General features: G+C 46.6%; 1 protein-coding gene across 2 annotated transcripts; it reads left to right on the top strand.

The window, feature by feature from the left end:
- Positions 1-866: 866 nt before the first annotated feature.
- HCFC1 (host cell factor C1) lies at positions 867-24,358 on the top strand. Of its 2 annotated transcripts, none has more exons than XM_063294251.1 (26): positions 867-2,063; positions 4,898-5,046; positions 5,135-5,295; positions 5,538-5,746; positions 5,930-6,014; positions 6,110-6,216; positions 6,313-6,492; positions 8,037-8,450; positions 9,412-9,572; positions 9,731-9,928; positions 10,160-10,387; positions 10,710-10,814; positions 11,027-11,246; positions 11,387-11,529; positions 11,613-11,751; positions 12,088-12,308; positions 13,940-15,617; positions 17,429-17,598; positions 18,438-18,975; positions 19,116-19,499; positions 19,931-20,049; positions 20,135-20,272; positions 20,407-20,592; positions 20,756-21,053; positions 21,862-21,925; positions 22,922-24,358. In XM_063294251.1, exons 1-26 carry the CDS (start codon positions 1,850-1,852, stop codon positions 22,959-22,961), a joined length of 6,549 nt encoding a protein of 2,182 aa, XP_063150321.1. In that variant the 5' UTR covers positions 867-1,849; the 3' UTR covers positions 22,962-24,358. The 2 variants fall into 2 exon arrangements, with proteins under 2 accessions (XP_063150321.1, XP_063150320.1); XM_063294250.1 differs by having other exon boundaries at positions 10,157-10,387.
- Positions 24,359-24,392: the final 34 nt, after the last annotated feature.

Genomic DNA, 24,392 nt, shown 5'->3' with positions numbered 1-24,392 from the left:
GGCATTGGAAAAAGACGCCATTTTAATGCTCGAAAGGGAGGAAATACATCCGGGAACTTTGTGGGGCCATTTGTGCTTTTTTTTATTTTGGGATAGTGATGGCAAAGGGGAGGATCCAAAATGGCAGCTTCCAGGAAAGCATGAAACCTGGAATTTTATTATAATTCCTAGCATTATATAAGCCTGCCTGAATTCCAAATCGTGTCATTCAATTCCTTGAGATTCGGGATAAGATTCAGGACCAGGAATATGTATAGAAATCAAGATAGCTTTTGCGGAAAAGAGAAGCAGGTGCATTACTGAGCATGAGTCGGTCATGGGTGCTGTCCTAACTGCTGGATGACACGCTAAAATCCAATACAGGAGTATTCACGTGCGTCCGCTAAGCAAACCCTGCGTTAATTTTTATCCCCAAAGATGGCGGCGCCCATAGCGTTGCTATGCAGTAAAACACTTGCTGAGAGGTGGAGGCCTATCGCGCCTCCCCAAAGCACTCGTGGCCGGTACTAGTGGGAAAGCCGATTATTGGAGGAGCAGATTTTTTTAAACTGGAAGGGGGCGGAGTTTCGTATTCAAAATGGCGACACACACATAACATTCGGAGAGTTTACATAGCTTACAGCCGGAAAAGAGGCCGACAATCGTTTTGAGCTACGAATAATAATAAAAAAATACAGTGAAGCCGGGCCAGAATTTTCTGTCCACCGCGCTTCCCATAAGAAAGAGGAGGAACGCGGCGGTCCCCCAACATGGCGGTGCCCAAGCAGCCCTGCCCACCGAAAATGGCGGCGCCCTGGTGGGAGGGGTTCCGTACAGAGGCCTCGTTTTGGCTCCGCCTCCAGGCGCTGCCGAGGAAGAGAGACTCCTCACAGGCGCAAGATGGCGGCTCCCAGGGCGGCGTGAAGGCGCCTGGAGCCCGCAGCTTGCCCATCGGTGCCGTACAGCGGGGCTGGATCGAGCTGCCCGTTGCGCTTGGAAGCCGGAGGGAGAGCGCCCTGGCTTAGAACTCCGGGCTGGGGAGTAGGCAGGATCAGCGGGGAAGACGCGCCGGGTGGGGGGACGAGGGGGAGGCGGCTTCTCCCTCTCTGCGGCCGCCATTTTCCGTCCGGGCAACACAAGATGGCGGCTCCCAGGGCCGGGCTCTGAGCGGGGGCCGGAGGGGGGCGGCAGAGGGGCCCTGCTACGAGGGGGGAGGAGTAACTGCCCCACGCGGGGTAGTTCCCTCGCAAGGGGAATTGGTGTTGGTTTTGAAAAGGCAGGAGGCAATTGGGGTAATTTTGTATCAGCCCCCCTCTTATTGCAAGGGAGGGTATCTGCTCCATAGAGATTTCGGTATTCCGGTCGTGGGGGGGAGAGACACGGTCATCGGAACTCATTGTCGGAAAGGGAGCCTTAGGAGTTTTTCAGCAACGGGGTATGCCTCTAAGCTGTGACTGCCCCACAAAATAAAAAAGGCAGCTACTTGTCCCGCCAAGAGTTTTTTTGGGGGGGAGGGTAGGATTTTATTTTTTTTACTTTTCCTTTTCACAACTACTCCGAATTAGTTTGTTTGCAGCAAAGGAGGTAACTGACCCGGTGCCCACGTTGACGGGGTGTCTTAGTAGTTAGAAGAGTTGCGGGCGTCTTGCCCCACTGGGGAGGACTGCTTTGCTCTGTCCTCTGAAAAAAGTAAAGCTGGTGTTTCGACGGACAGCCTTACCTCGAAAGAGGTAGAGTGCATGTAGCTTAGGGGGATCTTTTTTGAGCCACCACTTGGAAAGCAGAACTGATAAGGAAGTCCTTTCACTCTGCTGTTTTAGAGGACTGATTGCTAGAAAGGATACTTATTGAGAGTTAGGAGGTGCTTTCTATGGCCTCTCCTGTTGTCCCTAGTGGGGGCTCCCCAACAGGTGGTGGGGCCACTGCAGGGCTGCTGCAGCCCCGCTGGAAGCGAGTGATTGGGTGGTCAGGCCCTGTGCCTCGGCCCCGACATGGACACAGAGCTGTGGCAATCAAAGAGCTGATTGTGGTCTTCGGAGGGGGCAATGAGGGCATCGTGGATGAGTTGCATGTCTATAATACAGGTAAGGGGGGGGCTGAATGGGCAACAGTATTTAGGGTATTCATAGGACCAGGGAATTACCCCATTTGTGTCCAGTGGGCAAAAGATTGTCTATAATTGGTCCCAGAGTGATTTAATTCACCATGAACATATGATCTCCAATATCTTGTGTATAGAAAAAAGTGTCTGCAACTACTGCTGTATATTAGCGAGTATCTATAAGACCCATTAAATTTGTTTAATGCTTTCACTTTCTCAAAGCTTCAGATTGGTATATGGAAATATAAGCGATAGAGGAGAGAACTGTAAAGACGAAACAATGGTAAAATCCTGTTTCTCTTGAATTTTCTTCACCCTTTTCAGTGTGATAACTGGCATATGCCTTTGAACAGCTCTTCTCCATTAGATGGAATCCTAGCACCTTCACATTGGAAACCTTCCTTTTACATATTTGTTACTTGGCTTGTGATGTAGGAATTGATTTACGTTAGAGGAAAGGACATAAAGCTATGTTCTTTGTGGAATGCCCATCAGACTGTAGTAAGTAGAATATCTTAGGATTGTTTTGTGGAAACAGAGTTCAAATCATCAGTCCCACAGCAATGTGGGAGGTGGAGGAATGAATAGCTGGCAAAAAGAGAAAGATCTCTGCCAGCTTGATTGAAAAAGAAAAATTCTAGAGAACTGTCCATCATGAAGCCCATAAACCAGTTTAAAACATGTCACCGGGTGCCTTGAGGACACAAAGTTCTTGCCCTTTCAAATTAACCTGGTGCTTTGTGAGTAGCCATGCAACTTTGCTTGGCATGGTAATTTTATCTCACCTCCCGGTGTTAGTACACTATTTTCCCCCATGGACTCTCAGATGCACTCATGTGATGAGATGGCGGGGCACTAGTCGAAGGAGCTTTTCCTCCCCAAAGACTTGGCGCGTAAAATTCAACTTTCGAATGCTGCAGCTTTTAACTCTTTGTTGCCTGCTTTTTTTTTCCCTTGGCTTGGATGCATAAGAGTGCAACAAAACTGGGCTGACAAGTAGTGCTGTGGGTAGGGAGCAAGTGCTGGAACATTTCACTTTATAGCTAATTGAGAGGGGTCAGAGACCCTTATCTCCAGTATCAAGCTATTTACCTCCTAGAGACTCAATTCTGGTTTGAAATCGCCTAATATAATTCAGCACCCTGGGTTTAAATTCTTCCTAATGCCAATTGGAAAAGTTGCTTTCTGTCCCTGCAGATATATGCCACCCATAGCCTTTGTCTATATTTTTTTATTAAGGGTTGGGGGCTTGTAAAGTTGAGGCTGTATAAACTGCAGAAGGGTGGTCGAGATAGATGGTCTCAAGATTGATGATGCTTATCTAGACTGCTTTGAATACATTCCAGGAGACAGTTGGTGACATTAGAGTTAGCACAGTTTTTCTAGAGAAAGAGGGTTGGTTGGTGAAGACAAGACTTGGTTTACCAGTCTCATTCTGTCTGCCTTTTGGCCTCAGTAATGTGCCACAGTAAGGTTAAGACATCTACTCTGCCAGTAGCTGGAATGGTAAAAGTAGCCTTGGCACTGCAGGGTTGGAGAGGATAACTACAAATGAAGTTATTAGCTTTGAGAATTAAATGGAATAATTCAGGTTTTCACACTGTTAATGATCTCATTAACCCTCATATGAAATAGAGGACCTAATCATATTTTAAAACTATGGAACTTTTAAGACAGACATATATATAGGTAAAGGCATAATAAGTTCAGGCACATTGTGTATTCTGAAAAAAATTCAAACTCAACAAAAAGTTTAAACTCAAAGCAGAAAAATCCTCTCTAGCAAAAGAATTCAGATAATTTTTAACTTTTGCTTGAAATGGCTTTTCTTGCATGAATAAAAAGCATAGAATCTGTTTGCCTTTTAGAAGTTGCATTCTTGAATTCAATATTGTACTGTATAGGTTTTTTGCTTTCTGCTTTCTGCATCTTTACTGCTTTCATGCCACTGTTATGTTGCTGTGAATGTAGCCCTTGAGTCAAACAACAGGAAAGTATCTTTTAGGTAACTAACAAACCACTACGTACTTGCCAAAAACAAGTTTGTGGTAGAAGCACTAGATTGGGAGGCCTCTCAGAATCTCCGTAAACGCCAGTGAGATGTTCTAGTCAGCAATGCTGGCTAAAGGGAAGGTACTGTAACTAGCTCAGTCCAAGAATAAGTATGTGAGATGAAGCAGTGTGTTGGGCTGGAAAGCGCATGCAGAAGGGAGTATGCCTCCCTCCCCCACTTTCAGTGTCAGCCACAGCATCTAGATATCCTATGGTGGGGAGTCTTCTTACTATGTAACCAAAGCTGGACAGAAGTGGGTGGGTCTCAGCTTCCTGATTGGCAGCCGCCTCATCTCTCATCTTCCTGATAGGTTGCTTCCTCTTGCCTGCTCATTGTAAACAGTTCTGTGGCCATGCCTCTTACTGCTATCTGCTGCATTCATCCAGAACGTTGTCCCAGAGCAGGAAAGAAGATTTCCTTTTCTCTGACACCCTTTACTATCACAGACTGCTGCTTTTATTTTATGCTCCCTCAACTTAGATTATAGCTATCCTGAAAGACTGTCATGTTTTTGAAGCATCCAGTGTAAAGCTGAATTGTTAGTTGAGGGAGCAAAGAAGAAGATTACTGAAATGATGGCAATCTCATTTTGGCCACAAGAAAAATAACCACTGCAGTGAGTGTATTTCTAATCTTTGGTGGAGCTTCTTTACTTGATAAAGCATCAGTTAAAATGAGAATGAGTGAAATCCCAACTGTCCAGCCCTGAGTATTGTATATGAATTTAGGTAGTCCTTTCTTGATATTTCTTTCTTCTTTTCCAGCTACAAACCAGTGGTTCATCCCAGCTGTGCGTGGAGACATTCCACCTGGTTGTGCTGCATATGGTTTTGTTTGTGATGGGACTCGTCTACTGGTATTTGGTGGAATGGTTGAATATGGCAAGTACAGCAATGACCTGTATGAATTGCAGGTGAGTGATTGCCTATCTTAGTTCCTTCCTTTCCCTTACTTGTGTTGCTTGCTTAGGTTAAAAATAACTTGATCCTTTGTTATTCTAGGCCAGCCGTTGGGAGTGGAAGAGACTGAAGGCCAAGATGACCAAGAATGGGTCCACGCCATGTCCACGCCTTGGCCATAGCTTCTCATTGGTGGGCAACAAATGTTACCTCTTTGGAGGATTGGCCAATGACAGTGAAGACCCCAAGAATAACATTCCCAGGTATATTGACATTAGCTTTGACTTGGCTTGCATGCCTTCTGCAGTCCAGGCACAAGGATTTTTTGCCAGTTTAGATCAGAACAAACTGTTTTTGTGTGCTGTTGTAATGGACCATATCCCCTTTTTGTTTTACTTTTTCTCCAGTTTTTGAGAAAATATCCCAAGTGGCATCAAACAGCAAAGAAACAAGAGAGGTACAGTTTCTCGCCTGGCTTTCACGTATGTTCTGTTTTTTCTTATAGGTACCTGAATGACCTCTATATCTTGGAGCTGCGGTCAGGCTCTGGTGTGGGGTCCTGGGACATTCCCCTCACCTATGGTGTGTTGCCTCCACCACGAGAATCCCATACTGCTGTGGTGTACACAGAAAAAGACAACAAAAAATCCAAACTGGTCATATACGGTGGCATGAGTGGTTGTCGTCTTGGTGATCTCTGGACGCTTGATATCGGTAAAAGCAAAAGGGTTGAGTGGGGACAGATTTTAAACAGGCTTTCAAGATAGAGCAGGTCCTAGGGCACAACAGTAATTTTAGTTCCAGGCATTGGCCAATTTGTACATGTGCTGTGTCTTGGAAGACTGAGAGGCAGGACCATTGGGAAATTATGACCTCTGGTATGTTTTCTTTCTCTAGATTCTCTGACGTGGAACAAGCCCAACCTGAGTGGGGTTGCTCCACTCCCTCGTAGTTTGCATTCGGCCACCACCATTGGGAACAAGTAAGCTCTGAGCCTGATATGCTTCAGCCTGCTTTCTCACCTCAGTTTAACTTTTGTTCATTCATTCTCTCTCTCTCTCTCTCTCTTTCTGACAGGATGTATGTGTTTGGTGGCTGGGTGCCCCTTGTTATGGATGATGTGAAAGTGGCTACACATGAAAAGGAATGGAAATGCACAAATACTCTGGCCTGCCTCAACTTAGGTATGCAAGGATGTAAAGAAAGTACCTGCTTTAACCGTACTTGCTCTGCACTCTACTGCCATGTCTGACCTTTTGTGCATGTACCTGTTGATGCAGACTCCATGGCTTGGGAGCCCATTCTGATGGACACACTGGAAGATAATACTCCACGGGCACGTGCAGGGCATTGTGCCGTGGCCATTAATACCCGCTTGTACATCTGGAGTGGCCGTGATGGCTACCGTAAAGCCTGGAACAACCAAGTTTGCTGCAAGGATCTGTGGTATCTTGAGACTGGTAAGAAGGCTGGGCAGAAGGACTGCAGTGGGGGTACTATCTACTTATTTATATATTACACAGGCTTCTGTGCTATTCTAATCTGTTGAGGCTTATGATAGGCTCATTCTCTTTGTTTGGATTCTTCTTAATCAGAAATTACTTAAGATGTTGAGAGCCAGCATACGTCAAGGGAACATCAGCATTGTTAATACTTGAACAAGCTATGTTCTATGTGTTCTGTAAATTCTATGTTCTATATGTTCCTCTAAAAGGGACGCGGTGGCGCTGCGGGTTAAACCGCTGAGCTGTTGATCGGAAGGTCGGCGGTTCGAAACCGCGCAGCGGGGTGAGCTCCCGTTGTTAATCCCAGCTCCTGCCCACCTAGCAGTTTGAAAACATGCAAATGTGAGTAGATCAATAGGTACCGCTTCGGCGGGAAGGTAACGGCGTTCCGAGTCGTCATGCTGGCCACATGACCCGGAAGTGTCTGACAACGCCGGCTCCAAGGCTTAGAAACGGAGATGAGCACCGCCCCCTAGAGTCGGACTTGACTGGACTTTACGTCAAGGGAAACCTTTACCTTTACTATATGTTCCTCTGTGTGGGGACAGTTCTTAAATACATTAGAACAGTGAAACATTTTGCTTCCCCACTTACATCCTGAAGTACGCATTTCAGGAAGGTCTGTACTTGTGACTTTTTTGAACATGTAAGCCTTCGTATTGGAATTTCCGATGAGAATCGAGTATATAGTGGATTGCTCTGGATGCATTTTCTGCAAACCTTTAAAGAGAATTGTGTTGCTATAAGCCAGCAGTCCAAAGCTTTTGGATCTATAGCCTCACACTGACTAAGAGTGCACTGTGGATAACACCAGTGTCCCATTCATTGCTTTCCTTAACCCACAAAGAGTAAGCAGGGGGTCTAGATTAAATCAGGATCCAGCAGTAGAACTAAACTAAGCTGAGATTGTAGGAGTTTTATATCATGTTTTCCATAAGTAACTTTTGAATTAAATATATTTGCTAGTGGTTGTAGAAGATTCCGTAAGTATCCCTGCCTTGATTCCATGTTTTTTTGTCCTGTGGAACAGTATAACTGCATACGTGCTTTCTATCTGAGCTGCCCTGATTTTTGTCTGCTGCCCTGATTGCTCCAGGGTCATCTGGTACAGCCATGAGTTGACAACTTCCTTGGTCTCAAGCTTCTTAGAAAGCAGAAGGAAGGGTTATCTTTCCTGATTTTAAAAAATGTTTTTCCAAAGGCATTTTGTGGAAGTTAAGATGATGAGCAGTTAGAACCTCAATGGAACTTTACTACCCTACCAAAAGAAGTTTAAAGAAAGATGCCTGGGGAGGAGAGAGCAATTTACTGGTACTGTATTGTATGACGCTGCCCTCAGGGAAAAAACACACTTCAGTCAGTGTCCTTTCAAGTGTGTGTTTAAAATGGTATGGCAAACTTACTCTCTCAGGAATGTGAGCGTCTGTGCTCTTGTGAAAGGTAACAGTGGGGTAATCTGCCTAATACCATCTACCCTTCTTGATCTCTCCTACCCACAGAGAAACCTCCACCCCCTTCGCGGGTTCAGCTGGTCCGTGCCAACACCAACTCCTTGGAAGTGAGCTGGGGTTCTGTCCCAACTGCGGACACATACTTGCTCCAGCTGCAGAAATACGACATCCCAGCTGCCTCCTCGCCAGCGGCTAACCCTGTGCCCTCAGTGCCTGTCAATCCCCCCAAGAGCCCTGCTCCTGCTGCTGCCGCACCAGTCCCTGCCGTGCAGCCTCTAGCACAGATGGGGATCACCCTGCTGCCGCAGACCACCGCTGTCGCTGCAGCCACCGCTGCCACCGCTGCCGCGTCTGCTCCTGCCCCACCAACCACCACCACCATCCAGGTGCTTCCTACCGTGCCTAGCAGCCCAATGCCAGGGCCGCCTGCAGCAGCTGCCGCTGCCACTCCTCGTCCACAAAGTAAGGGAGAAGCAGTTTATTTTTTCAGTCCAGATTTTCTTCTTTCAAAAGCTGGCTAATTTTGTACAGCCCTTGAAGTGTGAGCTTCCTCCTTAGTAGAAGCCCTGCTTAGTGAGAGCACCACTTTCAGTCTTCCAAAAGGGGGAAAAGGACATCTCTTACATGGTGTCTTTTCCTCAATGAGAATCTTCTGAAGAATTATCTTAAGAGAATTGATTTGCTTAGCAGGGAACAAAGGAAATCGAGTGGAGTTGAACTCCGCTGAACACAGTGTGCTTTCAGGTTCATATTTTAAAAGGTATTCTCACAATCCTTTATTTTTCTTCTTGTGTGTTATAAAGTTCAATTTCAGACAGCTGAGTGCTTTTCACATTTTTTTCCTAAGAAGAAAGAGATGAGCTGTCCTGGTGATGCATTGTAGAATGTGCAAACTGTTTCAAAGGGGAAAGGTTTTAAGCTTGAAATGGGATGTTCCAACCATTCCAGAAGTGTTTTGTGCTTGTAGTGGTACTGTTCAAACAGTTGTTTAGAATTTGAAACATTTTGCTTACCACTAACGTTATGTGCTGCCAAGGGCATGGGTCAATAAAAATAATACAGTTTCCAGATTATGCAGACAGCAGAACTGTCTGCATTTTGCTAGTATGGCTGGCTTTGCATTTTGGGGGCCGTGTAATTGCAATATGTAGAAATCTGTATTAGGGCTGCAGATGCATCAAAAATAATTCAGAAGTGTTGTTTTAGACATCATGTGTCATTTTGAGGCTTCTCTGTCAACTCATAATGTGACTCTTCAAGCACCTGCAACTATGGAAGGCTGAAAAAGATGGACTGCTTGAATGTTTAACAAGTGCTCTGCTTACACAAAGCCCAAAGCACTTCTGAAACATTTCAGTATACACAGCCCTTATTTGTCTCTAGTCTAAAGTTTCGCCTTATGCTGTCCTTATTCTCTCTGCAGCTGTCCCAGCTGTGCTGAAGGTCACTGGCCCACAGGCTACTACAGGAGCACCACTGGTGACAGTACGTTCAGCAGGACAAGCTGGGAAAGGCCCAGTGACAGTGACTTCTCTGCCAGCTGGTGTACGCATGGTTGTGCCCACACAGAGCACTCAAGGGACGGTGAGTGCAGGCATTGATGTGAAAAGTAAAGACGGGGACCTGTGCTGGAAGAAGGAAGGAATCACGTCTCACCCTGTCTGTGTCGTTTATATATTGACATAGTTTTCTGCGTAGACTCCTGGTGGTATTAACTCACTGACTTTTTTTTTTAACTTCAGGTGATTGGTAGCAGCTCCCAGATGAGCGGCATGGCAGCTCTGGCAGCTGCTGCAGCAGCCACTCAGAAAATCCCACCGTCCTCAGCCCCCACAATGCTAAGTGTGCCTGCTGGCACTACCATAGTTAAGACTGTCGCAGTTTCCCCGGGCACCACCACATTACCCACCACCGTTAAAGTAGCCTCTTCTCCAGTCATGGTGAGTATCCATGGCATATTCCTATAGAATGAGTGGTTCAGCAGTTTTGCTGGAATCAGTGCATGACAAAAGGCACAGGGCAAACCCTCTGGAACCAAGTTTTCAATTTGTTAGACCACTTTCTATCTATAATAAAAAGGTGTGGGAACTAATATTGGAAGAAAAAAAGGACTCCTATAAGATGCTCTTGCCTTTTCCTTTTTTTTAACATTGACCTTGTTTAACAAGCAGGTGAGCAACCCAGCCACCCGCATGTTGAAGACAGCAGCTGCCCAGGTGGGCACCTCAGTCTCTTCATCCACCACTAATACACCTACCCGGCCCATCATCACCGTGCACAAATCAGGCACTGTCACTGTAGCACAGCAGGCCCAGGTGATGACAACCGTGGTCGGTGGGGTCACGAAGACCATCACGTTGGTAAAAAGCCCCATCTCCGTGCCTGGAGGCAGTGCGTTGGTGAGCACATCTGTCTATTGAACGGGTTTAAGGGAGGATGCTGGAAATGTAGGTTTTTTTCTGTCGGCCGGATCCCATGCTTTAGACATCAGGAAGCATTTTCATAGGATTTTGTTTTCAGTGAGCCCTGAGTTTGCAGCAGTCTTTTCTGTGATGCCGAGCAGATGCTCTCATTTAACAGGCTACTCATAAATGATTGCTGGATGTTTTACTGGTCAGTAACTCCTGAATGAGTTCAGAGAAAGGGGACTGTGTCTTTTCATGTTAGAAGATGTAAGGAAACTTGATACAGGCTTTCTCTCTTTCTTTGTGGGGGGAGCAGATTTCCAACTTGGGAAAAGTGATGTCTGTTGTACAGACCAAACCAGTCCAGACATCAGCTGTGACAGGCCAAGCATCAACTGGTCCTGTGACTCAGATAATCCAGGTAAGAACATACAACAGAGGAGTGATGGCCAAATGTAACCCCAGTTCTAGAGTACTTGCCAGAGTGTGTGCCATTCTGATCCCAACTCCCTGCATGCCTCTTCTTCTAGACCTGCCCTTTTTTTCTCTCACATACTTTCTGCCTGTGGAATGCAAGAATGTTGAGACCTCCTGCATGGTGCTGATTCTTGGTATTCTCTTTTTTTCCCTAAGACCAAAGGGCCTCTGCCTGCTGGCACTATTCTAAAACTAGTGACTTCAGCAGATGGCAAGCCCACCACAATCATCACCACCTCCCAGGCAGGTGGCACAGGTACTAAGCCCACCATCCTGGGCATCAGCAGTGTGTCTCCCAACACAACGAAGTCTGGTACCACCACTATTATCAAGACCATCCCTGTGTCAGCTATTATGACACAATCAGGTGCCACAGGTAAGAAATGGAATTTGATCTACCGTAGTAATTATCATCCTCCTGCTGCAGCCTGTGGACCATTGGGCTATACAGCAGCCAGTGAGATCACAGCATGGGTGCAGAGGCCATATACATACAGTTCTGTTTGTTATTTGCAGGTGTTACTAGTAGTCCTGGGATCAAGTCTCCCATCACCATCATCACCACAAAAGTGATGACCTCTGGCACTGGTACACCCGCCAAGATCATCACAGCAGTACCCAAGCTAGCCACAGGTCATGGGCAGCAAAGCGTAACCCAGGTGAGCTAGCTGACAGGCGGGGAGATGCTAGAAGCCCCCTTCTAACTTCGGCAGGTTAATATGGAAAATGTGTGTTTTCATAGGTAGTGCTGAAGGGGGCACCAGGACAACCTGGCACAATCTTCCGAACTGTCCCTATGGGTGGAGTACGGCTCGTCACCCCTGTCACTGTATCTGCAGTCAAGCCCACTGTCACCACTTTGGTAGTGAAAGGAACAACAGGTAAATGCGTTGACTTGGAGGCAGGATTAATGGGTTAAGTGCTTATGTGGGTGCCTTTGGTTTCCACGGACCATCAGTGGCTAGCGGGTGGATTGGCTGTTGGATAGGTCTTTGGGCCTGTGCACATCTTCACAACGCACAGGGTCCCCTGTGTGCCACAAAACTGGCTGCTAACCATGTATTTTTACCAATCGACAGATACATGGCCTAGAACCATGGCCAGGAACTTCAGAGCCCATACTTCTATGGTGTTGGGCTACTGAAATTAACGCACTTGGCAGGATACCTTTTACAGAGTTCTCTCCATCAACATTTTTTTTCTTTGTATCTTTTAAGGGGTCACAACCTTAGGCACTGTAACCGGCACAGTCTCAACAAGCCTAGCTGGAACCGGGGGACACAGTACGAATGCTTCCTTGGCTACGCCTATCACCACCTTGGGCACCATCGCCACACTTTCCAGCCAGGTCATCAACCCTGCTGCCATCACTGTCTCAGCAGCACAGACAGCCTTGACAGCAGCAGGAGGGCTCACCACTGCCACCATCACTATGCAGGTATGCTTTGAGTGTGGTTGAAAATTGGAAGCAATGTTTCCCAATCAAATTGATGCAGATTACCTTCAAGACAAAGTATTTCTTTGCAAAGCCCATGATAAACTTGCAAGCATGTACAGCTGTGAGTTGTAGTGGTAATTGTTGAAATAGGCGGTTTCAGGGGATGACTATTTCAGCCTTATAAAATATTGATGTCTTATTGATTATTAGCTGTGACTTTTCATTGAATCTCTATGTTTAGGAGTGATGCAGTGTTGTCTGGCAGTAGTCAGGGGAAAGGTGACATATTTAGAGGCTTCCTAGAGCAATAGAGCTGCAAATTATTAGAAACAACATATGGAAACCAGATTCTTAGACTGTATGTCTGCAAATGATAGGGGTTTGTGTGAAGGGAACATACTGTAAAAAGGATGTAGATGGAGGAGATTTGGTGTAAGTGTACCCGAGCACTTGGATTTTCCCTCGTTGCTGGCTTTGAACTGTTTTCTGGGACTTGATGATCTTGATAATTCTATGGGCTGTTTGGAAAGGATAGGCAGCTAGGGATGCTGGCTGGAGAATTCTGGGAGTTGAAGTCCACATACCTTAAAGTTGTTGAGGTTGAGAAACACTGATCTAGAGAGCCAGGCTGCTTACCCTTATCTTACAATACAAGGTAGCAGTTCTCTTATAATTCATAGGTGTCATTAGAATTGTGGTTGTGAAAAAAACCCTAGTCATTATCCTAGTCATCAGCATGTATTGATTTGAAACAGGCAGCGTGCATGTCACAAGCAACTCTCCATATTGGGTAAGAATAGCTAATATTTGAAGCAATGGAAGGTGAGAGCTTTTGTCCTGGGATCAGACGACTTTCTGTGTCCACCTTTTTATTTATTACGGGTCATAGTCTTTTCTTTACAAGATCTTTGTCATCTAAGATCTGTGTCTCCAATTACTTTGTATCAAAGTATGTATTTTACTCTGCTTCTTGAATCTTGTTGCAGACGTCTACAATCTTAGAATATAAAATATTGCCTCACAAGGCAGATTTGAAGCTCAGTAGTTCTTTGCAGTACAACTTTGTTGTTTCCAGTCACATCCTTTGCTTTCTAATCAGCTCTGTGATACTCCTCCTGCCCACTTTTTTCTTTTGGCCCACTGAGAGCTGTTCTCCATAAATACATGTGTATATACATCACACTGTAGTCCCTTTCAGGGTAAGCAGTATTGTACAAAGTGCAAAAAAAGAATGAGAAGTAATGGGCATTAAAAACAGGAGATTAAAAAAAATAAGATGACAGAATTCTGCACTAGACTGCATCAGAATGAAGGTAATTGGGAGAGAGGTTTTTTTTAAATACTCAGAATAAATCTGCATGTATGTACGAATGCATTGCATGAATATATTGGAGAGGGTTATTAAAGTCATATTTCTCCATGGTATGGCTGTATTTTTTATATGTGCAAGGACTATTTTCTTTACAATATGAAGAACATTTGTTAATGTTGCCTGCAGCGTGAAATATGATTAGTCATATTGTTCTGCATAACTTATAGAATGGTTGTAAATCTTTCGTCTGGTTTAGAAGATGTGTCCCTGACTGGAGGTCTCTCTACTAACCTATGTTTATTTGTTTCATTCCCTCTAGCCTGTCTCTCAGCCTACTCAAGTCACCCTGATTACAACCCCCAGCGGTGTAGAGGCCCAGCCAGTGCATGATTTGCCTGTTTCTATCTTGGCCTCTCCCACCACAGAGCAGCCCACAGCCACAGTCACTATTGCTGAGTCGGGGCAAGGAGACTCACAGCCAGGCACTGTTACACTGGTGTGCTCTAATCCGCCGTGTGAAACACATGATACAGGCACAACCAACACAGCTACGACCACAGTTGTGGGCACTTTGGGTGGGCCAGCTCAGTTACAGTTTGCGTGTGATGGGCAAGAGGGTGGTGGCCTCCAGTCCAATGGTCGAGTGGTACGGGTATGTTCCAATCCTCCTTGTGAGATGCATGAGACTGGTACCACCAACACAGCAACCACTGTTCTGAGTGCTGGGCAGAAGATATGCTCCAATCCACCCTGTGAAACTCACGAGACTGGCACCACCAATACAGCCACAGTCTCCAAAACAGAGAGGACACCTGCAGAGCCACCATGCCAAACTTTCCAGACCAGTGCCACTAGCACCACCATGACAGTGAAGCCCATTGTTGGCACAGGTCAGCTAGTGTGCTCCAATCCTCCCTGTGAAACCCATGAGACTGGCACTACAAATACTGCTACCACCACCACCTCAAACATGGGCCGAGGGCAACCAGACGATGGACAGAGGGAACTCACTAACACTTCATGCCAAACAAAGCAGACAGGTAGCACCAGCACCACTATGACAGCAAAAACAGATGTTCCCACAGAGCATCCATGTGCAGTTCAAATGGTAAGCTTCATGCCAGCTGCTAGCTTGCCTAGTGTTGCTTCTGATACCATCACAGTGCAAGGCAGTGAAAGACTACTAGCCCTGAAAACTGTCCAGTCCGAATCCCATCATACCCATACCACCAATACTGCCACTACAGCTCGGTCCCTCATGGGCCAAGGGCAGCCAGATGGTGAGTGGGTAGGATCTGCCAACCCCCCATGCCAAACACAGCAGACCAACTCCACCAGCACCACCATGTCTTTCAAAGCTGATGCGCGAGTCCAGTCAAGTGCGCCTTGCAAGACCTGTAGCACAGATGCCAAGTATACTAATCTTCAAGTGTGCTCTAATCCACCTTGTGAAACTCATGAAACAGGTACCACAAACACAGCTACCGTAACAGCATCAAACCTGGGTGCTACCCAACCAGTGTGCTCCAATCCACCTTGTGAGACTCATGAAACGAGCACTACCAACACAGCCACCACAGCCACTTCCAACATAGGCATGGGACAGCAAGTGTGCTCCAATCCACCTTGTGAGACTCATGAGACTGGTACTACCAACACGGCCACCACCACCACATCAAACCTGGGAGCTGGACAGAGTGAAGGTGCCCAGCAACCCCCTGTTACTCCACCCTGTGAAACACAGCAGACGAACTCCAGCAGCACCACCATGACGCTGAGCATAGGAGGTGATGGCAGCCAGTCTTCCAGCTCAGCCCCAGCACAATGTGGCAACTCTGAATTGAGAAAAACCTCTGAGAGAGAGTCTCCAGGCACTGATGGGTCTTTGCCTCAGAGCTCAACAGCTAGAATATGCTCAAACCCTCCTTGTGAGACCCATGAGACAGGAACAACCCACACTGCCACCACAGTTACTTCTTCCATGGGCTCCAACCAAGGTAAAAGAAGACAAGGGAAGAGTATTAAAAGCATCTGCTCTGTTCTTATATAGAGATTTTCAGACTGCTATTGGTAATCTCAGGGATTTCTCGGTGCTCTTAATAGTACAGGACAAGATTCTCAGAATTACCACTGTTCCCGTGCAGTGTGCACTTGGAAGTGAACTCTGAGCATGATTTAGAGTTCACAGTTCACAAAAGAGATGATTGTGAGGCCTGATTTGTAATTGGTGCCCTACATGGGCATTGTGTACATTGGAGAATTCCGCAGAATCCTTCACAGTGTATCTGGGTTTATCTTAGACCTACTGTGGTTCCTCAGCAAGCAGATTGTCATGGAAAGGTTTGCCATGATCTAAATCTAAACCTCATCCCTGAAGTTCTGCTGTCAAAGTGGAAATTCATAACAGCATCTTATAATACTGTATCACAATAATAGACTGACTGACTTAAGTTGCAGCAGGGTTAATTTTTCTTCATCTATGCTTTAGTTGTGTGTGTATTCAGAAGTCTTGTGGCTCTTTTGTAATTGCAATCCATTCAATCGTGCAGTAGCTGTTTTGAAATTGTAATTGCAATCCATTCAATCGTGTCTGATTCTCAGAGACTGCCTGGACAAGTCCCTCCAGTTTTCTTGGTAAGATTTTCAGAAGTGGTTTGCCCTTGCCTCCTTCCTAGGGCTGAGAGAAAGTGACTGGCCCAAGGTCACCCAGCTGGCTTCGTGCCTAAGGTGGAACTAGAACTCACAGTCTCCCTGGAAAACCACTCCTTAAAACGCCTTGCCAAGAAAACTGCAGGGACTTGTCCAGGTAGTCTCTGAGAATCGGACATGAGTGAACAGATTAAAAAAAAAAAACTCCCCATGGAATTACAATGTCAAAACAGCTACTGTAGAGCCACAAGACTTCTGAATCCATGCACTGCTTGATTATAGGGATTCTAAAGCAAAGATGAAGAAAAATAAAAATTCTAAAGCACAGATGAAGAAAAATTAACCCTAAATCGTCTCTGGAAAACATTTTGCTCACTGCTGTCCATCCTCTACAAACCACAATTGCAGAAAAATGGGTTTGTCTGGATCACATTCTTTACTCCACTCAGAGAGCTGCATGCCTTGAGTGGAAAACATACATACTTCAAGCCATAGCCCAGAATCTTCTGTAGCATATATCTTCCTACCTTAGAAGTTCATGAAAGGCTTTTTTTTTTCCAGATTTAGGAAGTGTATGAGATTTTGCCCTGGAAAGATTCTGTCCTCTGATGAACTACTTGCTGCCTTAAAGGTTCTTTCAATTACAGTATAGCTGTTATGTGACGAATGAGATGGGCAGACAGTAAGAATTTGTATCAAAGTATTTTATTTTAAGTTTAGAACAAACAACCTGACTCAGAATGTTGGTTTAAACATTGTGGAGGCAGGTTTCAAAAACATACTTATTTCTGCTTTACCCAACATTTCTGTGTTTGCTACAGAACTAATTTTTTTTTAGATAATCCACTTGATTGTATTTTTTTCAGTCAAGGGGTACGTAACTCCCAAAATGGACTACCACACTCTTCCTACTTCGTAACTTTAGAATGAAAAATTAGGAGCAAGCAGTTTTTTCAAGTTGTCTCTTTTTCCCTAGAGTGAAGCACTCACTATAGAATGAAGTGGCAGGATTCCAAAACATGGAGCATTTTGCTTTAAGCTTCGAACCTTTGAAACAACTGTTCCAAACCCTGAATGTCCCGTGCTTCCTCACACAGTTGGCATCCCTCCAGGACCCCTTCCCCTGCATCCTTCTCTTCATTGTGTTTTCTTTCTGCAGATCAGCCACCTGCTACCAATGGGCAACAAGGGGAACCGGAGATGCCCGTGACTGAGAGTCCAGCTGCCAGCAGTCCCAGTGCTGCTGTGGTGACCACAGTTGCCTCTACTCAGATCAGAGCTGTCACTACTGTCACCCAGTCCACGCCACCACCAGGGCCATCTGTACCGGTGAGAATCAGAGTGGGGACCGGGCCTTGCATCCCGTTTCCTCTGGTTCATTCCTAACTGTGTCAAGAGTTGAGATCCTTAGGTGACTCCATAGCTGGCTTTGAGGGGTTGGAGTTATCACTGGCAACCTTATTTTGATTTTAAGTCTGCTGAATCTCTGGGAAAACAAAATGTTGGCAGCTTGCTGCTGATTCAGCAGAAGCATCACATTGATCTTAATATTTCTGCTTCTTTCTTCCTGTTGTTTATACTGATCACCTGCTCGTATTTCAGAATGGGAAGGATTTCTGCTTCAAATTTCATTTGTCCTTTACCTCCCAGTCCATTTTTCTAATTCTGGGTTTGTCTACATGCTTGGTCAGCAGTGTTATGTCTTCCATTTCCTAGTTTTGACTCATTTTAGTCCAAATATGTTACATAGATAGATTCCTGGGTATAAATACTGCTGTTTCCACAAATATGCATGCACAGATCCATCCCCAAAATTCAATTTAACTTGGCTCATTGTAATCTCTCTTCCCAAAACATATCTCTAAGAATCCTCCAAGAAGTAATAGCATTCCTTGGGAAAAAAGGAATATAATGACAATGAAAAAGAGTGGGATCAGGTAGAAGAGGTTATTAACCACAACAGTGAAATGATCTGTGGGGGAGTGATACTTGGTGGCTTCTCAGTGGTAAGAGGGCTGGTTTAGATGGGCCTTTAACCTGATCCAGTGGAGATGCTCCTGTGTCTTATTTTTAAAGTTTGTATAGAAAGCTTGCAAGGCAGACTCAGTGCTGCCTGGTCCAGCATTCACACACTCCACCTTTCTTTCTATCCATTCTTCCTGTTGCAGAACATCTCCTCGCTGGCTGATGTCCCTGCAGATGAGGCAGTCCCACCTGCTGAGACTCCTGATGCCACCAGCACAGATGCCCTTCCGGCGCCCCCTGAGCCACTGCAGCCCTCTGCAGAGATGCAGACAACAGTTGCAACCCCTGAGCCTCAGGGGCAAGCCCAGGTTGCCCCAGCTGGCACTCCATCAACAGAAGGCCCACTGGGTGAAACTGCTCCCCGCCCAGAACTTGCCCCTCCTGCTGAAGAGACACCCCCAACACCAGCAACCCCCGCCCAGGAGTCGGTGGCTATGGTGGTGCTGCCCCAGGCCCCTCCTGCAGCTCCACCATCCTCAGAAGTGGAGCAGCTAGCGTTGCCCCAGGAGCTGATGGCGGAGAGCCAGGCAGGCACCACCACCCTGATGGTGACCGGATTGACTCCTGAGGAGCTGGCTGTAACAGCTGCTGCAGAGGCTGCTGCCCAGGCTGCTGCCACTGAAGAGGCACAAGCCCTGGCCATCCAGGCAGTCTTGCAAGCAGCCCAGCAGGCTGTAATGGGTGAGTACCTGTAACCCTCCGTTGTCCTCTCCGGAATCTTCTCCACTCACCCCTTGAGCCAGCCAGGTCTGTCCTTGGGGAAACGTCTTGCTGCTTTCTTGGGTCTTGGTAAACATTTGGCCCTTTTCTTTTCTGAGCAGGTCCCGGAGAAGCCATGGATACTTCGGAGGCGGCTGCAGCACAGGCTGAACTAGGCCACCTGAGTTCAGAGGGCCCTGAAGGCCAGGCCACTGCCATCCCCATTGTGCTCACCCAGCAAGACTTGGCAGCCCTGGTGCAGCAGCAGCAGCAGCAGCTTCAGGAGGCTCAGGCAGCGGCGGCGGCGGCGGCAGCTGCCGTTCAGCAGCAGCAACAGCAGCAGCAGCAGCAACCCCCTCAGCATCCACTGCCTGCCCACTTGCCTACGGAAGCCCTGGCTCCTGCTGATAGCCTCAACGACCCTGCCAGTGAGAGCAACGGCCTCAATGAGTTGGCTAGTGCAGTGACCAGCACAGTTGGGCTGTTACCTCCCACTCCCACAGAGAGTAAGTGAGGCAAAGATGATTGCAGTTACACTGGTGGGTTGCTTTAAAAGCTTGTTTCCACTTATAAGCAGGTGGCACAGCTCATTGGTAAGACAGATGTGTTGTTTCTGAAGGAAGTGTATACAATGATGCTTTTCACCCAGTAGTGAAAGGGGGAGATCCCCGCTTGGTTTTTTGGGGCAAGCATCTGAGCAAAGCTGTGGTAGGTCCCCCCAGTGGATAAGCGCAACTGTTTGATCATGGGCATAGCTTCATGTTCTGGCCCTCTCAGGGCATCTTTTGCCCTTGGGAATTCTCTGTAAGGTGGGTCTTTTAGTTAAATCAGGACTCGGTTCTCTTGGCTCTATTTCCTCTCCAGCTTTAGGCATGGACTAATGTCTTTGGGGATTAGGGGTCTCATGAAAGTTACTGAAATTGTTTCCCTCATCCAGGCCTTGCTCCTTCAAATACTTTTGTGGCCCCACAGCCTGTGGTAGTAGCCAGCCCAGCAAAATTGCAGGCAGCAGCTGCCCTGACAGAGGTCGCTAATGGGATTGAACCAGCTCCAGTGGTAAGAAGAAATGATATCGGCAGGAGCTTAAGGAATGAGTTTACAGTTTTCCACAGTTCACCTTGAATTGTCCATTCTTTGCTAGAAACCGGAGCCTCCCACACAGCCTCCAAAAGTGGTTGTGAAGAAGGAAAATCAATGGTTTGATGTGGGTATTGTCAAGGCAACCAACATGGTGGTGACACACTACTTCCTGCCTCCTGATGATGCACCTGCTACAGATGTGAGTGGCATGGATATACTTGTTACATTTCACCTTAAAGATCCGAATTTCAGCAGCCCTGTATCATCTTATCATTCATTCCCATATCAAGATAATTGTCATGTCTCATTCCCACTCTCTTCTGTCCTCTGCAGGATGAATCAGGCACCACCCCTGATTATTCTCAATTCAAGAAACAGGAGCTGCAGCCTGGTACTGCTTACAAGTTCCGAGTGGCAGGAATCAATGTCTGTGGACGAGGTCCTTTCAGTGAAATCTCAGCATTCAAGACTTGTCTGCCTGGTTTTCCTGGAGCACCTTGTGCCATTAAAATCAGTAAAGTGAGAGCTTTTTTGTTTTAGAGTATTGTTAATTCAGCTCCTTGTTTGAGTTGGGGTAGTTGAATGCTCTTCGTTGCATTTGTGGTCTAGCGCTCTTACTGCAGTGCCTGTTGGGTGATAGCTGTCCTGGTTTTCAAGCTCTTGCTGCATGTTTCTATCGCAGAGTCCAGACGGGGCCCACCTGACTTGGGAACCACCTTCCGTCACTTCTGGAAAAATCACAGAGTACTCGGTGTATCTGGCCATCCAGAGTCCCCAGGCGGGTGAACCTAAGAGCGCGGCTCCTGCCCAGCTGGCCTTCATGCGGGTTTACTGTGGACCCAGTCCTTCGTGCCTGGTGCAGTCAGCTAGTCTCTCCAATGCCCATATAGACTACACCACGAAGCCTGCCATTATTTTCCGCATTGCTGCCCGCAATGAGAAAGGCTATGGTCCTGCCACACAAGTTCGGTGGCTTCAAGGTGAGTGGCTGCTGTGATGGGAGTTGGAAGGAGGGATGCAGCTTCAAGCCTCATGTGTGAGTGGCAGGACAGGTTCTTTAAAGTGAGCCTATCAACAAGATGAGGAACTGCCACCAGGTCTCAAACTCTTGTAAATATCTGCACCACTCACTTTCCCATCTTGGGCCTTGGTTTGCAAATGAAGAAAATCTGCCGTGCTGCCTCTGAGGTCCAGGTTGGATATTTGTGTTGATTTGTCTGTTAGTTGTGGGGAGGGGGGGTAAGTGAAGAGGAAGGGCTCATTCAGAGATCTAGATAATTATTTTATTGAATTTAGTCAATAAGAACTGATGGATTTGTCAGATATTTCCACCAAGTTCCTAGTCAGGAACATATCACGTATCTGAATTTTCTAATATGTGAATCACCATCCAGGGTAAAAATGCTTTTCAGCACCAGCTGCAATATAAATTGCTTGGGGATGGGATTACTGAGTTCAGTGGCTCAGTGGTATAGACACGCTCAGCCAGCCAAAGTTCTAACTTACTGTAGTATCACTAGTTTAAAGGATTGAGTGTCAGAAGAAATTGATCCAAAAAAATGATTTCGTATGTCAGCATTTCATTGTATTTTATTTCTAGTTTTGTCCGTATTGGATGTCATGGTTTATAAATGAATAAGCTCACACTTCTATAATGGTGCAATTTGATTCAGGCACATGAGAAGCACTGGAAAGGTTATCTGAGGGCATGTCAGTCTCTGGCAAGGCAACCAGCTAGAATGTTTTATCTTTGCCTTCAGTATGTGTAATGCACTTTCATCTTTGCAGAATCCAGTAAAGATGGATCCATGACAAAACCAACCAACAAGCGGCCGCTTTCATCTTCTGATCTGTGAGTATTGACTGCTGGAGCAATCAGTTATTTCAACCTTCATGTTTCCTTTGTGGAATAGTGGAGGGTTATGGAAGGAAAGTGTATGCCTAGTCATTACTCTCCTTTTCTGAGTTGGCCCTAATTTCTCTAGGAAGTGAATAAACGCAAACTCTTTCAGGACTTGGGGTTCCTGTCAAGGGGGAATCCTTGCTCCTTTTGTTCTCCAAAGCACCTCTCTTTTTGGAACTCTTCTGCATAAGCAAATCTGTGAGATTTATTATTCTAGAGAAATTGCATATCTCTGTGCATCTGATCCAAACCAAGGTTATCATGAACCAGGTAAGATCTGGCTCATGGGGATAATGTACCAGCCTTATTGTCTGTTTCAGTGTGGATTTTGCCTCGTGGATTTTCCTTTACATTCATCAGAATATCTTGGGTCAGCCTTAGATTGGGTGAAGGGCTAAACTACTAGTTCTGTGTGCAGCGATGGGTAGGGGGGAAACCTCCAGCCAGAATGCAGATTTCTCCTATAAGCAGTCTGCAGGTCAGTGAATCAAGAATGCTGCAGCAAATTTTCTGCACTGGTCTCCCCCCTCCCCCCCAAAAAGGGAAGATTGCTAAAGCTACAGCTGTTGAACTGCATGAAGCTGAGAGCCAGTTTGGTGTAGTGGTGAAGGTGCTAACCTAGAAACAGGAAGACTGGGAGTTCTAGGCATCCCTTAGGGATGAAAGCCGGCTGGGTAATTTTGGGCTAGTCCCTCTCAGCCCAACCCACCTCATGGGGCTATTGTTATGGGGAAAATAGAAGGCAGGAGTATTAGGTATGTTCGCCACTTTGAATTATATATAAAAAAGGTGGGATGATGATGAAGTTGCTTGCTAGCTAGTACTATGGGAGTGGACAATTCCAGGGAATAAAAATGTGGATGTGCTCAGTACTCTGGGCAAGAAGAGCATTGCACTCCTAGCCAAGCAGGAAGTTGGACGGTACTGTTCTTTTTCATCTTCCAGGAAATCTGCTCCAAAGAAGCCCAAAGCAGATGGGCAGTGAAGGGAGTCCCCAGCTGTCCCCTCTTCCTGCCTGCTCCACAGCCTCTGCCTGAACTCCCCCAGCCAGTCAGCCACCTTGTGTATGGAGGAAGATGGAACCGCCGAAAGCACATTTCATACACCGTGGGACTGAACTGTTGGGGTGGGGGGGTGGGGAGAAGAGATGCTGAGGCTCACGTGAGGGAGCCCCAAGCAGGGGCCATCACTGTGCCATACCCCAGCCTGGGAAGGGGGAAGAAGGAATGGAATTCCTCCCTCACCCTCTGCTTACTGCCCCAGTGACATGGACATTGATGTTTGGGGTGGGCTTGAGGGGAAACTTGTTACGGGGGGAGGGGGGCTGTTGGGTTTTTTTACAAGTTGCAGTTACAGGAATGAAGTTCTTTTGTATTCCCCTGAATCCTGTGTGTTGGGGGTAGGAGACTTGATCTCCCTGTCTCCAGTTCTTGCCTCTGTACAGACCCTCTTCCTCAGTTTAGTTTTTAGTGTCTGCGTTTGGTAATGGAGAGAAGTCCCTGCTAGTGGGGATTGAGGAGATGTGACGTGGTTGGCCACAGATGCAGCTACTTTGAAAATTGGTGGGAAGGGGCTCATGCTACAGCAGCTGTTCTAATGCTCAGTGCAGGGTGTTTGTGGCTTGAATCCACCCCTTCTTTTTTTCCCTGTACATGAAACAGCCCCTCCTTAGCAGCACAAGCCGGGTTTGTTTTCTCTCTCTGCTCTTCCTCCCTCCAGGCCACAAGGTGGCGTGCTCTAGGCGGATGTCTTGCCATTCCTCTCCATTGTTTTGTATAAAACTTTTTTTAGGAAAAAATTATTTGGGAGGTGGAATGTGGCTGATCCACCAGGCTATTGGGTCAGAGCAAGGCTGCAGGACATTTTTGATGGTTGAAATACAACTCTCCTCTACCTGGGGTAGGAATCTAGGTTTCTCCCTCCAGAGAAATATATGCCCCCTGCCCTCTTTCCCCCACTGGCTGCCTTGGGACATCCCACAGCGGGAAGGTGGGGAAAGCAACAGGGCTTACGCTGTAGAGATGGGGGTGCTCTATGACAGACAGAAGCAGTCTCCCCCCCACACACACACTTTGCTGTGTTGAAGAGATTGGTAGACAAACTAGCCCTTGGAAGATACCCCCATGAGCAGACCTCTCCCCCTCCCTTGCTCTGTACCCTGGTCTTTTGTATTATAGTGTAATTCGCTGTGTCCCACTTTCCTGTTCAGTCCTTAAGATTCCTTCTGTCATTCCTATATTTGACCCGATTTATTTTCCACTGAGACAGGAACAGCCCTCATAGGAGTTTACCCTGGCTATCCACCCTGACCCCCCCTCCCTCCTAGTGCTGCGTATCTGTCGTTTTTGTGCTATTTTGAACAATTAAAGACTTCTTTTTTTTTTTTTTTTTTTTGGAAACACGACTTGATGCTTGG

Source organism: Candoia aspera, chromosome 2 (assembly GCF_035149785.1).
Source record: "Candoia aspera isolate rCanAsp1 chromosome 2, rCanAsp1.hap2, whole genome shotgun sequence".
NCBI lineage: Eukaryota > Metazoa > Chordata > Lepidosauria > Squamata > Boidae > Candoia > Candoia aspera.
This window is presented reverse-complemented; position numbering and strand designations above follow the sequence as displayed.